This window comes from Podarcis muralis, chromosome W (genome assembly GCF_964188315.1).
Source record: "Podarcis muralis chromosome W, rPodMur119.hap1.1, whole genome shotgun sequence".
Lineage (NCBI taxonomy): Eukaryota > Metazoa > Chordata > Lepidosauria > Squamata > Lacertidae > Podarcis > Podarcis muralis.
Genome location: NC_135674.1, coordinates 14030969 through 14046288, shown reverse-complemented (window position 1 = coordinate 14046288; position 15320 = coordinate 14030969). Strand labels below are relative to the sequence as shown.

General features: G+C 44.9%; 1 protein-coding gene across 1 annotated transcript; it reads left to right on the top strand.

Moving 5' to 3' along the window:
- Positions 1 to 562: 562 nt before the first annotated feature.
- LOC144326302 (uncharacterized) lies at positions 563 to 6804 on the top strand. The gene is made up of 3 exons (XM_077922852.1): positions 563 to 792; positions 4948 to 4958; positions 5754 to 6804. Exons 1-3 carry the CDS (start codon positions 563 to 565, stop codon positions 6683 to 6685), a joined length of 1173 nt encoding a protein of 390 aa, XP_077778978.1. The 3' UTR covers positions 6686 to 6804.
- The last annotated feature ends 8516 nt before the right edge of the window (positions 6805 to 15320 follow it).

Here is a 15320-nt window from a genome sequence, read left to right as displayed (position 1 = left end):
ACCCTTTTCACCTCTGAGGAAAGGAGGAGAATAGACACCACTGCAGATAACAATTTGAAGGCCCAGGTACCAAATTCTGAAAACAATCCAGATGCTTGGGTCCGTGCCAGATATCCACTCACAGATCCAGGGTGGGACCCAGAAAGGGATAAGGACGCCTTGAACAATTATCGGCAGGAAGTTATCAAGGCTATAAAGGGTGCTGCCAGGAAGCCTACAAATATTTCTAAAGTGGCTGAAGTGGTTCAACTTGGGGATGAATCTCCTTCTCATTATTTGGAACGCTTAATGGAGGCATATAGAATTTATACCCCCTTTGATCCAGAAGCCCCAGAAAGTAAGCAAATGGTAAATGCAGCATTTGTGGCTCAGAGCGCCACGGACATTAAGAGGAAATTGCAAAAGTTAGACGCTTTTGAAACATTGCAAATGGATCAGCTTCTAGCAATCGCTCAAAAGGTTTATTTGAACAGAGAAAGTGAGGTTAAGAAGGACAGAGTTCGGGAAATGAAGCAAAAGGCAGTGTTTTTGGCTGCAGCCATCAGCCAAGGCTCAGCATTTGATGCAGGTGCCCAAGGAAGAGGTTCAAGTAGGGCACGAGGAGGTAGAAGTGGAAGGGGAAGAGGACTGCCATTGGGAAGGAATCAGTGTGCAATTTGCAGAAAGGAAGGTCATTGGAAACAGGAGTGCCCTGAAGCAAGGGAAACAGAGGGAGAAGGTGAATTCAGGGAACAGAGGGAACGTGGACGTGGATGGGGATCGCAGCGAGGAAGGATGCAAGCAGGAAGATATGTGAGGAACAGAGGAAGTAGCAGAGATTTTGTTGGATTAGCGCAATTGGAGGAATATGAGAATGAGAATGCATAGGACAGACCGGGCTCAACTCTTTCTTTAGGCTCCCAAGAGCCCATGGTCTCGGTTAAACTGGGGAGCCGCTTAGTAAATTTCATGATAGACACAGGTGCGCAATTTTCGGTGCTCACGAAGCCGTTAAAAGCAAAAAGCAACCAAGCAGTGACAATTGTGGGGGCCACAGGCAACAGGGTCCTTAAACCGTTTCTGCAACCTCAAGAATGCCAGATTGGAGGGAAGACCCTCACACATCAATTTCTGTATGTGCCTGAATGCCCAATCCCCTTGCTGGGACGTGACTTCCTATCAAAGGTTCAAGCACAGATTACATTCACCCCAAAAGGGGCAGAAATGAAATTACCCCAGGCTGCATCGGGGATAGTCACGGTAGAAGTGCCTAGGGAACAGGCATGGAAAATGATGGTGGCTTTATCGAATAAAGACTCTCAAAAGGAAATTTCACAGATTCCTAAAAATCTGAGAGCTCCACCAGGAGTATGGGCGGAGGACAACCCACCAGGCATGGCAAAGAATATAGCCCCATTCATAATAAACCTAAAGCCAGGGGCAAAGCCAATAGCAACTCGACAATATCCAATCCCAAGACAAGCAGCTGAGGGAATGCAGGTGCATATAGACAAGTTTTTGCAATATGGGCTTTTGGTAAAGTGCCAGTCCAACTGGAATTCTCCACTTTTTCCAGTGCGCAAGCCAAATTCAGATCAGTTCCGTCCAGTCCAAGATCTGAAAAAGATTAATAATTTGATACAGACTCTGCATCCATGTTTGCCCAATCCTTACAATCTCCTAGGATTGATTCCATCAGAGGCAACTGTGTTTACAGTGTTGGACTTAAAAGATGCATTTTTCTGTTGCCGGGTTGCCTCCCAGAGTCAGCCCATCTTTGCATTTCAATGGGAGGATCCTTACAAAGGGACAAAAACCCAATTAACGTGGACAAGGTTGCCCCAGGGGTTCAAAAATTCACCAACACTTTTTGGAACAGCCCTTGCCCAGGATTTGTCAAAATTCCCTTCAGTGCCTGGGAAAACGGTTCTACTTCAGTTCTTGGATGATTTGTTGCTTGGATGTGATAGCTATAAGACTTGTAAAAAGGCCACAGAGGATTTGCTTTATCTCCTTTGGGAGGCAGGATACAAGGTGTCTCGGAAAAAGGCTCAAATTTGCCAGGAGACAGTGAAATATTTGGGGTTTCACATCTCTCACCAGCAGAGGGCGTTGGGATCCGAAAGGAAGGAAGCCATATGTGTCATTAAGGAACCCACAAGCCGCAGGCAATTGCGAGGGTTTTTGGGGGCAGCAAGCTTTTGCCGTATCTGGATCCCTGATTTTAGCACCCTAGCAAAACCCCTATATGAAAGCACAAAAGGCAAAGAGAATGCTCATTTCGAATGGCATGCAGAGCAAAGGAAAGCTTTCAATATGTTAAAATCTAAACTGATGCAGGCTCCAGCCTTGGCTTTGCCAGACCCAGGGAAAGTTTTTTTTCCTTTTTGTTCATGAGAAATCTGGAATTGCAGCAGGGGTCTTGACTCAAGTATTGGGAAGTTGGAAAAGACCTGTAGCTTATTTGTCAGAGCAACTTGATGCAGTGGCGAAAGGATGGCCACCTTGTATGCGATCAGTAGCTGCAACAGCCCTATTGGTCAAGAAGGCATTTAAATTCACCTTTGGACAGGAGATTTATGTGAATGTGCCGCATGCTGTGTTGACATTGATGGAGTACAAAGGAAGTTATTGGCTTTCCAATGAGCGTATGGCAACTTATCAAGGGCTTTTGTGTGGAAACCCACAGGTGCATTTGCAAGTTGTAAACACCTTGAACCCCGCTTCTTTGTTACCCCTTCCTGAGTCAGTGGATCATGAACCTCATGATTGCATTCAAGTAATGGACACAATTTACTCTAGCCGTCCAGATTTGCAGGATGAGCCTTTAAAAGACCCAGACGTAGAATATTTCACAGATGGAAGCAGCTTTGTAAAGGAGGGGCAGAGGAGAGCAGGATATTCTGTGGTTACTCAAAATGAGGTCATTGAAGTGCAAGCTCTGCCAATTTCGTCTTCAGCGCAAAAGGCGGAAATTGTGGCTTTAACCAGAGCACTTCAGCTAGCAGCTGGATGTAGCGTAAACATCTACACAGACTCAAAGTTTGCTTTTTTAACATTACATGCCCACAGAGCCTTGTGGAAGGAAAGGGGGCTCATTGGGGCAGAAGGAAAAGCGCTGAAGTATGGCCCGGAATTAGAAGCGCTTTTGGAAGCTGTGTGGGCTCCGAGGAAGGTTGCGGTCATACATTGCCGAGGCCACAGCAAACCAACCACAAAGACAGCTAAGGGAAATCAATTCGCAGATCTGACTGCAAAACGGGCAGCATTGCTACCACCGCCAAATGCCTCTATAACAGCATCTCTTCTTCCTACAGCAGTTGATTTAGAGCAAATAAAGCCCATCTACACAGAGGCAGAACAGGAATGGGCCCAACAGGAAGGGGGATACAGAATGCCACAACAGGATGGATGGTTTATCCTTCCAGACCAGCGGATATTTGTCCCAGAAACCCTGGGCAGGATCATAGTGAAGCAATATCATGAGTCCACTCACTATGGGGCCACGGCATTGCGGGAAAGCCTGAATAGGCAATTTTACATAACCAGGATATCACAGCTGGCTGAAGCAGTATCACGTGCATGCCTTCTGTGTGCAAAAAATAACCCAAAGCAAGGCCCAGTACCTCCGCCAGGAATACAGCAAACAGGCTTAATGCCAATGGAGAATTTAATAGTGGATTTTACAGAAATGCCAAAGGCAAAAGGATATAAGGCACTTTTAATCTTCACCTGTTCTATCACAGATTGGCCTGAAGTCTATCCTACTAGAACAGAGAAGGCCCAGGAGGTCGTGAAACGCCTCTTAACAGAAATCATTCCAAGGTTTGGTCTACCAAGGTGCATAGGCAGTGACAATGGTCCAGCTTTCATTGCATCGATAGTGGATGGTGTATGCAAAGCCTTGCAAATACAATGGAAACTACATGCGGCCTATAGACCTCAAAGTTCAGGGAAAACTGAAAGGATGAATCGAACTCTGAAAGCACAATTAGCAAAATTGTGCCAGGAAACTCATTGTAAATGGATAGACATGTTGCCTATAGCTTTGTTTAGAATCAGGTGTTCGCCAACAAAGAGACTGAAACTTTCTCCGTTTGAACTTTTGTATGGGAGACCACCTCCAATAGCCAGGGGAAAAACAGCAGACTTAACTCAGGTGGGGGGGCAGATAACAGCAGAACAAATCCAGGCTCTTTCTCGTATTTTTCTTGATTTAAACAGGTGGTGTCTCCAGCGCATTCCCATCTGCCTATCCGAGCCAGTTCATCCTTTTCGGCCAGGAGACCGAGTTTGGGTTCGAGATTGGAAAGACGAACCACTGACGGCTCGCTGGAAAGGTCCCTACACAGTTCTGCTGGCCACACCTACTGCGGTGAAAGTAGCGGAAGTAACCCCGTGGATTCATCATTCTCGTCTGAAGCGGTCTGAGGGTCATTGGAACTGTGAGCTGAACCCATCTAACCCTCTGAAGTTGAAGTTCACCAGGAAACCCTGCACCTAGCCCCTCCGGAAGCGGGCAGGAGCACGGTCAACGGGACTACAGGTCTGCTCTCACTGCACCCGGAAGCCAGTGAGTCTACGCACACCGGAAGATTGAGGAGCTGCACCGGCGTATGGGAGGACCCCTACCAGTAAAAATTTCAGTCAATCCCAGATTCCAGCCAGACTTTGCTCATAAGCCCTTAGTACAAATAACAATAACAGGGATTGACAAAAGGGGGGACATCCATGACAAGTGGGTGGATTGGGTAACTGCATACGGTTGTTACATCCCTTTCTTCCTTTGGGAAGTCTACATACCATATTGGGCGCAGGCAGGTCCAAGACAATAGTTCACACATAAGGGAAGGTACATGCCAGGGGAACCAAGGAGGGCCATACGAAGCTTCTCCTACCCACCACCCCAAGGAGCATTTCCCGGTGCTATACTGGTCACTGTACCTGTTTTCCCTCCACCACCCACAGGTCCCTTCAAGGTAGCAGTTGCAGAGTGTATACGGTGTGAGTTGACCTCACCAGTTCGACCAGAACCTGGGGACAAACAATAAGTCCACTGGGTGCGGCCGAGCGGGAGGCTATATCTCACTAAAGGGTATGTTCTGGTACCTGCTACCTTATATAGTTGTGGCAATTTCGCTTCTTCTGGTCCTGATCATTGTATTTTGTGTATACAAGAAGGATCACAGTATTAACATCGACCTAGAGCCGGAACTGATAAGGTTCAACCTTGAAGGCATACATGGGGAAAATGAAAATGAAGCTTCTGTTGATATTGATGTGCTTGTGGCTCCAGAGAGGCCCAATGGTAGTAGGTAATGTCTTTATAAACCATGCTGAACACATGTTCCAGATATATGGGGAGAATGCTACCCTATATTATGAACACCCGAGAAAGGTAGCAGACATGTCCCTTATACCAGGATTAATCAAGGATCCTGATGTTGTTTTGGCAGGCCTACTTTACAATCAGAGTGGTCTCTTTGCAGCCCCACCTACTGAAATGAATGACATCCCCTACCGATATATCAGATATACCAGAACCACAAAAGGTCTATGTTTTTGTTGTCATGCCACTGGAGTATGGAATTCCAAATGGAAGTATTGGCCCCAAGTTAAGTACCACATTGACAAAGGATGGCTGGGAAATTATACCCAATGCTCGGATAAATTTTGGCTTTGGGGTTTCCACAATGCCTCCTACCAGGGCAATACGACCTCGTCAGATTTATACCCATACTTTCCTCAATACTCTGTTAATTTCACCGGACAAGGGTCCATTTGTTCTGGTTGGATGATTAAAGATCCTAACCTCTGGTTTCTATATGATGGAATGGCGACAAATTTCCACCCAGGAAATTTCCAGTGTGTCGGGGTGGGGGCTTTCACCTTTCCGGTTGCAGTGGAGGTTAATCACAAGGTACCTCATCTTGCAAGCAGACGGAAAAGGGCGGCCCTAGGCGGACACTGTGAAGATGAAATTTATCTGACAAATTCTGTAGGGAGCGTTGGGGGTGGATTCATAGGATTCCTCTCAATGGGAATTTACCCAGGAATAGTTGCTGAGCAAAATAGAAAGGCACTGTTTGCTCTTACATGCAGGCTGGAGAAAACTATCAATGCCACCACCCATGTCTTGCGCTCCTTGCAGTCAGAGGTTGAGGATTTGAACCAACTGACGATGACCCATAGATTGGTTTTGGACTACCTCCTTGCACGCTCAGGCGGTTTTTGTAAAATTGTCCCAAAAGGTCAATGCCAGGTTAAATTCCACGACCTCAACAAGACGATCGAGGACGAATTGGGAAAACTGCAGTCTCTGGTACTTGACAACACACCCACTCAGGATCCCTGGGGAAAGATATGGTCATGGATCCCAGGAGAGGGGTGGGTGCATGGCATTCTGACCGCCTTAACCATAGGAGGAATTGTTTTTCTGTTGTTTCTTTCTGTAATCCCTTGTTGTCTGTCTTTGCTTAGGGGAATGATAGCCCGCAATGTTAAGCATCTCACTGACCCTCAGATTCTGGCAATATACCGAGCTTTGCCTCCAGTGCCAGATGAGCCAGAGGAAGACGATGGTTACGAGCGAATGCATAGGGAGCAGGTCCCAGTGCAGGAACAGGCCCCTTTGCAGGAAGCAACAGTTTATTCTGATGTCCTGAGTGGTGTTCAAGCTCAGGAGTCAGATGAATCTTCTCTCTGAGCTTGAAAAGGGGGGAATGAAGCAAGGGAAAAGGGCTACCCCTATGCTATCCATATAATCAAGTTATCAGTAACCAATATATCCAAATATGCTTACACGAATCAAGGATTACAGTACAAAAATCCATTTTAAATCAAAAGGGAAGCTGTGCTTAGCAAACTGCAAACTGCTTGAAACAGCAAAGTTAGGAGCTGACCTTTCCCCTAAACATCTGTGTACCCCGGACAAAGACATGAATCAGAGATTCTGGTACAAAATTCCCCTCAGATACAGGCTAAATTAATCCACAGAACAGGAAGAGCAAAACCACAAAATGTCCAAGCTCCGGTCCTGTCATAACTAGGGGAAAGGTTAGACAGAGCGTCACTGCAAGCATCGGAAAGCAGAACTAGAACCCGGTGCTGACCGAGGTTGACCAGGGGTCAGGTAGCGTGACAACCGCTTGCTGATTGGCTGATTCTCGCTGACAATATTGTGAGTCCTTCATGATTGTCTCGTGATCTATGATTTGCTGTGATTTGCTCAGGTATAAAGACCTCTGGATTTCTGTTAATCGGGGTCCCAGTTCTTTGGAAAATATTCCAACTGGGTCCTTATTGCCCGGCAATAAACCTCACCTTCTTGTTCTCCAATTGCTGCCTCTGGCTGATCCTTATTTTAACCTCACAACGAGTACACCTTTGCAACAATACAACTGTTTTCCCAGCTGAAACAGCCCTGCAGTTCCACATCTCGACACCAGGTGTCGCTGTTATGAGATGCCTGCTCGCTCCAGAGTCAATTATCCAGCGCATTACTCTGTCCTCACTGGAGTTGTCCTGTAGCATTGCCATAGCAACAAACTTCTCGCTGCCCCCGTCCTTGGGGCCTCTGCAGATGTCTTTCCCACACTCTATGTCACGTACTCCCTGCGCTTTCCCATGCTTGCCTCCTCGTCTGGACCGGCTGCCATGGAAACCTGGCTGACTGCCATGGGAAGCGACCTTGGAAGCATCCTGCCCAGCCTCCCTGGCTCTCTGCGGGCAGGAGCGACGCAGATGATCAACTGACTTGCAAACAAAGCAGCGATGAGTGGAAAAACACTGGGGTGAGCTTCCAGCTGGCTTGGCTTTCGGGCTCTCAATACCAGCCCCGCCCCCTCTGAAACGGCGTTCCTCCTCGTCACACACAGTGGAAAACTTTCCAAACTTGCCTTTGGGCTTCTCTGCCCCCCCGACTCTTCCAACAGCTCTCCTTGAGGCTGTAAACTCAGGGCTTTCAGGGCTTTTCACTGGGCTCTCGGCTTCCTTCTGAGCTTTCACACAAACCCCTCAGCACTTTCCAAGCAGCATGAGCCGATTCAATGCCCTCCAAATGAGGCTGCAGCGTAGCGTGTACGCTTGCTTTCAACATGCAGAACTCCTCTTTCTCCCTCTGCATTCTGTCCTCCAGAAAAGCAGACTCCAGTATCTCTGCATCTCCAGCAGCAGCTGGTTCTTTCTGGGCTATGCTCCAAAGCCCTGTGGCTAAAAACCACGCTCTCACTTTTCTAACCCAGGTATTCCATTTTCGGTACTTCGAACACCTCCTGGCCATCTGCCATCTTCTCCCGGGGCCCAGCGTACTCACGTAACCAGCAGCAGCTCTCCGGCACCCGGCTCAGCAGACCAGCTCCTCCCAGCGAGCTCCTCTGCCTTCAAACGTTAGGCAGGACTCCAAGCTGGCTCCAGCTCCCTCCAGCTGGCTTCAACACACACCGGCACGGCCTGGCAACAGTTTCAAAGCTTTTGCTGACCACCCATGACCTGTGGGCTATTGGATAGCTGTTGGACTGGAGCCTGGCACACTTCCTTGCGCCGCTCTGCTCTCCGTCAGCTACTTGTAGCAGAGTAAACGCAGCAGTAGAAACAATTGGAGCACAATTCAAAGTGTTGGTGCTGACCTTTAAAGCCCTAAACGGCCTTGGTCCAGTATATCTGAAGGAGCGTCTCCACCCCCATCGTTCTACCCGGTCACTGAAGTCCAGCACCGAGGGCCTTCTGGCGGTTCCCTCACTGCGAGAAGGGAGGTTACAGGGAACTAGACAGAGGGCCTTCTCGGTAGTGGCGCCTTCCCTGTGGAACGCCCTCCCACCAAACTACCAGGCTTTTAGAAGACATCTGAAGGCAGCCCTGTTTAGGGAAGCTTTTAATGTTTGATGTATTTTAATATTCTTTTGGAAGCCGCCCAGAGTGGCTTCTTCTTATTATTATTATTATTATTATTATTATTATTATTATTATTATTATTATTATTATTATTATTATATCTGTTTCTCCCTTCCGCTCTCTATTCTCTTTCTGTACCTTCCTCACCCCCTCCTCCAAGTTAATTGTTCTGCCTTCAGTTCTTGTATGGTTTTTGACATCTCCATATTTTTTACAACTAACTCATTCATTTTTCCTGTTAACTCTGTCACCATCTTTGCATTTTCGTCAATTTTCATTCCCATCCTATCCAGTTTTTGGTCCATAGTCCTAGCATTCTCATTCATCTCTTCATTTCTAAGATGTCTCTTTTCAATCCCAAAATTAATTCTTTCATATCCATATTTATATCTGAATCAATAGTTGACTTTCTTCTGCTAGGATTGGTAACAGAACTTGATGTCACTGTATTTGCAGATTTCTTATTTGTATTGGACATATCAAACCCTGTTTTTTAAGTTCAGTGATTGTTTTAGCAAATTAAATTGATAAACAAATTATATGGTTCAGTTCCACCTCTTACTATCCTAGTGGTAATAATCTGGCAATCACACCCCTAATCTAAGGAGTGTTTAAGATTTTAACCACTGAAAAGGTTTAATAACCACTAGGCAATGATCTTAGTAGAATCAAAAAAAGGAGGAGAGAGAAAAAAGGAAGAGAAAAAAAAACAAAAACAAAGCAGCAGAGCAAAAACAAAAACAAAAGTAGGTAATAATAATATTAATAATAATAATGTTGTTGTTGTTGTTTAGTCGTTTAGTCGTGTCTGACTCTTCATGACCCCATGGACCAGAGCACGCCAGGCACCTCTGTCCTCCACTGCCTCCCGCAGTCTGGTCATACCCATGCCGGTAGCCTCAAGAACACTATCCAACCATCTCATCCTCTGTCGTCCCCTTCTCCTTGTGCCCTCCATCTTTCTTAACATCAGGGTCTTTTCCAGGGAGTCGTCTCTTCTCATGAGGTGGCCAAAGTATTGGAGCCTCAGCTTCACGATCTGTCCTTCCAGTGAGCACTCAGGGCTGATTTCCTTCAGAATGGAGAGGTTTGATCTTCTTGCAGTCCATGGGACTCTCAAGAGTCTCCTCCAGCACCATATTTCAAAAGCATCAATTCTTCGGCGATCAGCCTTCTTTATGGTCCAGCTTTCACTTCCATACATCACTACTGGGAAAACCATAGCTTTTACTATACAGACCTTTGTTGGCAAGGTGATGTCTCTACTTTTTAATAATAATAGAAGGAAGGGGAAAAGGGGGGAGAGGGGGAGCGGAAAGAAGAAGAAGAAGACTGAAAAGGGGAAAAGAGAAAAAAAGAAAAGGAAAGGGAAAAAAGAAAAAAAACCAAAGGAGGGAGGGAAGAAAGAACAGATAGCAACCCTAAAATAAACTTAAGGCACTTTTCACTTAAAAATATAAAGACCGGGAGAGATTTTAAATCAAAGAAAGAGATAGTTGTATAGGGTTATAACGACAAATCCTCATTAATTTGTTTCCATTTTTTTTTGGGGGGGGGGTATTCTTTACTCCAATCTCTTTTGTTTCTTTTGCCAGTGTGGTGTAGTGGTTAAGAGCGGTAGTCACGTAATCTGGGTAACCGGGTTCGCGTCTCCGCTCCTCCACATGCAGCTGCTGGGTGACCTTGGGCCAGTCATACTTCTTTGAAGTCTCTCAGCCCCACTCACCTCACAGAGTGTTTGTTGTGGGGGAGGAAGGGAAAGGAGAATGTTAGCCGCTTTGAGACTCCTTAAAGGGAGTGAAAGGCGGGATATCAAATCCAAACTCTTCTTCTTCTTCTTCTTCTTCTTATCCGATAATGTTTTAATCTATACTGTTACTTCCAACCTCTAGAAAATAAAAGTTCTTTTCCTGACTTTGGCTTTTTTCAGGCACTGTTTTCTATATACCTCGGGTTTGACCTCCTCTTTCACTTGCGTCAACTGTATGGTTAAACAAAGCTCTTCTGGTTAGTTTTCCCAGCTGGTTTACATGGCTGCAGAACTTGCGTAAATTTAATTAATATAGAAAGTCATTAATGCCGCTTTTCAAAGTTATAGTCACACTAACCGGGTATCTAAACTCGTTGTTGTTCTGTGGAAGTTCTGCCGCCAGGACGCCCCAAAAATCAGGCTTTCTCACCGGGGGGGAGGGAACGCTGTTACCGATGCCTGTGGTCTCCTTCCCGAACCTCTAGGTCCGTTTTTGGAGACCTTCCCACATCACAGTGAATCCTTCTAGGTTCTGGAAGCCCTCCTGAACCTTCTGAGGGGTCGTGAAGCCAAGTTCCAAGTTTTATTGCGGCAAAAGCCAGTGACACTAAACACCACAAGATCAAACAAAAAGAAATCAACAACATCAGAAAAGGGAAAGAAAAAAAAAGGATTACACAAGGGAACTTCACAGTGTGCCATTCAACAGAGGAGATTTACGCTTCCTGATTACTAAAGTGCAAAATTTGGTCACCTCATGATATTGAGCTTGAGGAATCTTCCAGAAGGTATTTTCGTAGAATTTCGGGGGAGGATTCCAAATAATGTTGTAGGGGTATAAATTTTGATAAAATCGGCAAAATAAGTTGAACTCGTTCTTCACTATAAAATTCGCAAAGTAGAAGGATGTGTGTGACAGATTCTACCTTATTAGACATACAGGGGCAGAGACGCGCATGCATTGGTACCCGCGTGAATTTGCCGTACAGCACTGCTGAGGGCATTGTCTCAAAGCGGGCTCTAGAGAAAGCCCATCTATAAGCTTTGTTAGTGATGTTAGTTAAGTAAGGGGCAGCTGCAAAATTAGGCCAAGCTTTTAAACATCTATACGTCTCCGGGAGTAGGGCGTCTTCTTGTTGTAATTCAACATCATAAAGTCTCTGAGTGATAATTGCTTTTGCCTTGTTCAGAGTTCCAATAAAAAGATTTTCAGGGTTTAGGCCAATTTGTTTGATCTTGTTAGTTATTTGCATAAGCCAAGGAGGATAGGGAACTGCGGCCAGGAAGCAAGGTAGCAGTCCCTTAGGATTGTAATGGATTTTCAGCCAGAGGGATATTGCTTGCTCCCAGACTTTTAATTCCACTCTGGGCAGTCCTGCCTCTTGCCTTAAGACTGCATTAGGTGTACACTTTGGGGTAGCAAATAATGATCTTAAGAATTTTGATTGTACTGTTTCAAGGGTCTTAAGGTTGGCAGAGGGGCTAATTTGAGAGCCATACAGGAGTTGGGCTAAAGATTTTGCCTGAAAAACTTTTAGGGCCATCGGGAGGAAGCCAGCTCCTTTCCTTCTGAATAATCTAAGGATGGCATTTGCACTTCTTCCTGCTGATATAGCTGATGTGGTCAGGTGTGTTGACAATTTGGCATTATAAGAGAAAGTAATGCCTAAGTATTGGAAGGTCTTAGTCTGTTCAATGGCGTTTCCCTTTACGCTCCAATTATCTTTCCTGAAGGAGCGGTTAAAATGTACAATTTTGGTTTTGGCAAAATTAATTGTTAACAGTTCAGTGTTACATTGGTCACTAAACTTTCCTAAGGCACGTTTCAGACCCACTTTGGTTTGAGAGAGAAGAACAGCGTCATCCGCATACATTAAAACTGGTACTTTTCTGCCGTTAGAGAACACGGGGGGGGGGGGGTGTTTCGATTTCACGGCAACATGTGACCAGGGAGTTAACATAGATGTTAAATAAAAATGGGGCTAATAGGCATCCTTGTCTAACTCCTCTTTGGACTGGGATTTCTCTAGAGAGTCTGCCGTCCTGTGTGAGTTTTATCTGTAGGGTATTGTTCTCATGAAGCTTAATCATCAGAAGTAATAACCTTCTCAGCCAATATCGGCCGAGAACCTTCTCGGCCAACCCATATCGGCCAATTTGGCCCAGAGCCTACCCCTGGATACAGAATCAAATGCTGCCTTTAGGTTCACAAAGGCCGCATACAGTGACTTTTTCCAATGTTTCACATACTTATAGACAAAATAATCTAACACTAAGCAGTGATCTATGGTGGAACGTCCAGATGTAAACCCTGCTTGTTCAATTTCTAGCAAGTCATTATGATCTAACCATTCACATAATTTTAGGCATAGATGTTTTGTATAAAGTTTGCAGATCACATTCAGAAGACTAATTGGTCTATAATTACATGGGTCAGAGGGGTTGCCCTTTTTAAATATAGGAACAATTATAGCCAGTCCCCAATCTTTAGGGATTTCAGTTGTCTTATCTATATATGAAAATAGATTTGCAAGAACCGGGGCCCACCAGTTTATTTGCGCTTTCAGAAGTTCAGCGACAATGAAATCACTTCCTGGGGCTTTGCCAGATTTCATTTGTAGAATTAACGAAGTGATTTCAGTTTCAGATGTTGGGGGCCATGGTGTATCATTATCTAAGGGGATGTTAAGCAGCGCAGAAGGACGATGTTCCCTAAACAGCACTTTATAGTGCTCTTCCCATGAGTTTGCAGGGATTATTGTGCCCTCGTTAGGAGCTTTGGTTTGACTGGAGATAATTTTCCAGAAGTTGGTATTGTCTTTTTCTATTGACGCTTTTATGAGGGCCTGCCAGATGAGAGAGTCTGCGGTTCTGTTTTTGGTTTTTAGTAACTCTTTGTAGTTCTTTTTTTTAAGTTGTAACTCTAATTTAGTGATAGGGTTAGGATTTTGCTGGAAGACCTTAAAGCATTCCCTGAGTATATGTTTTGCCTGGATGCATTCGCGGTCAAACCATTTTTTGTTGGTAGGGAACTCATTGTGGTTAGGTCTCCTGAGTCTTGACAATAACGGTTGGAGTTTTCGGATTAAAGTGTTATAATGGTCAATTGGGGAGGTCTCTTCAGTGTCGTTGGAGGTCAGATCAGCCCAGAGGAGTTGACCTTCCATTTATTGTGTCCAAATGCTAAAATTGTTATTAACATAAGGGGACCATTTAATTCTGGATCTGCCTATTTGTTGTAGAACATTAGGATCAGGTGTCTGTGGGGCGAGCCCACATCTAGAGGGTTCCCAAAATTCAGTCCTTTTAAGATTTAGGGGTAGATGGTCACTTTCGGTTCTTATATCTACAGTAAATTCAATATATTCATCAAAAAGTTCTTGGGAGACAAGGATGTAGTCAATAACAGAATGCCTTAAGCCTGACCAATAAGTAAATTGGCCAGGGCAGTCTCCCGAGGAGAGGCTGTTTAAAATAACAAGGTTTAATCTAAGTGCCATTAGAAAAAGACGTGAAGCCTTACAACCCCTGTTTCACCCCTTTGGTGAGTGTGCGTCTCCCGGAGCCCAAGAAACGCGCGTCCGGAGTCGAGCTGCAGCAAACCCAGAAGCCCAGAGATTGGTATCAGAAGAATGCAGAGTTCTTAGAGTTGGTCAAGCATTCAGCAGCCACCTTGCAAGGTTAAATGGCCATGTTTTAACCTTGCATTGGAATTTCTCTACCCTCTCCTCTTCCCTTCTGCCCCCACCCCCTCAAAATTTGCTTCAGAAGGTTGGGAGACCCTCTAGAGCAGATGGGAGGCATGAAGAGAGCAAGGGTAAATCCCTTTGCATTACTTCTAGAAAGTGCAGGGGCTTTGGTTTGTCTTCAGGAGATAGTATTCTGCGGATGAGTAATATATCCCTCAGTTTATACTTATCAGTTGATAAGTGCATCGTTTTAGTTCCCATCTTTAAGATGAAGAACTGAGCTAATGAGTGCCTCTCAGTGGGCTCACTTAGCTTGCAAATGGTGTGGCTTGCTAACAGAAAATATTTTGGGGGGGCTCCATATAGAATAACAGTAGTTTTGTTTGGGTGATGGACTCTTGATTGCTCTTGAGGATGCCCAACTTTGCTGCATTCTAGACCCAGTATAAAAGTGACTTGACCCAAGGACACTCAGTGCTTCTTCAACAGATATAAATTTGCAAGTCTTCTCTATTCTGCTATTGTAGCCACAGTAAGATGCCTTTCTCCAGCTGACATTCACAGTGGTGTTAGCACTTAGTTAAGAATCCTTGCACCTATGTCTACCAGATCATTAATTAAAAAAAATAAATGATTAGCTACAATTTTATAGGTTTGCCAGAACAGGGCTTGTTTTTCTTTGCCAAGTGTATTTTAGCTTGCTAGTTGGCTTGCTAGTTACTTGTTAAGGAGGGGAGATGATATGGCTTTTATTCTGACCATAACAATGTAACAATATGACTTACAGGAGATTTGGAACGTTTTTAGAGACTCTTGGTACTCCTGTGTAATCTGTTAGAGATAATAATAATAATAATAATAATAATAATAATAATAATAATAATAATAATTTATTATTTGTACCCCGCCCATCTGGCTGGGTTTCCCCAGCCACTCTGGGCGGCTTCCAACAGGATGAAAGATACACTAAAATTTCACATATTAAAAACTTCGCAGATGTCTTCTGAATG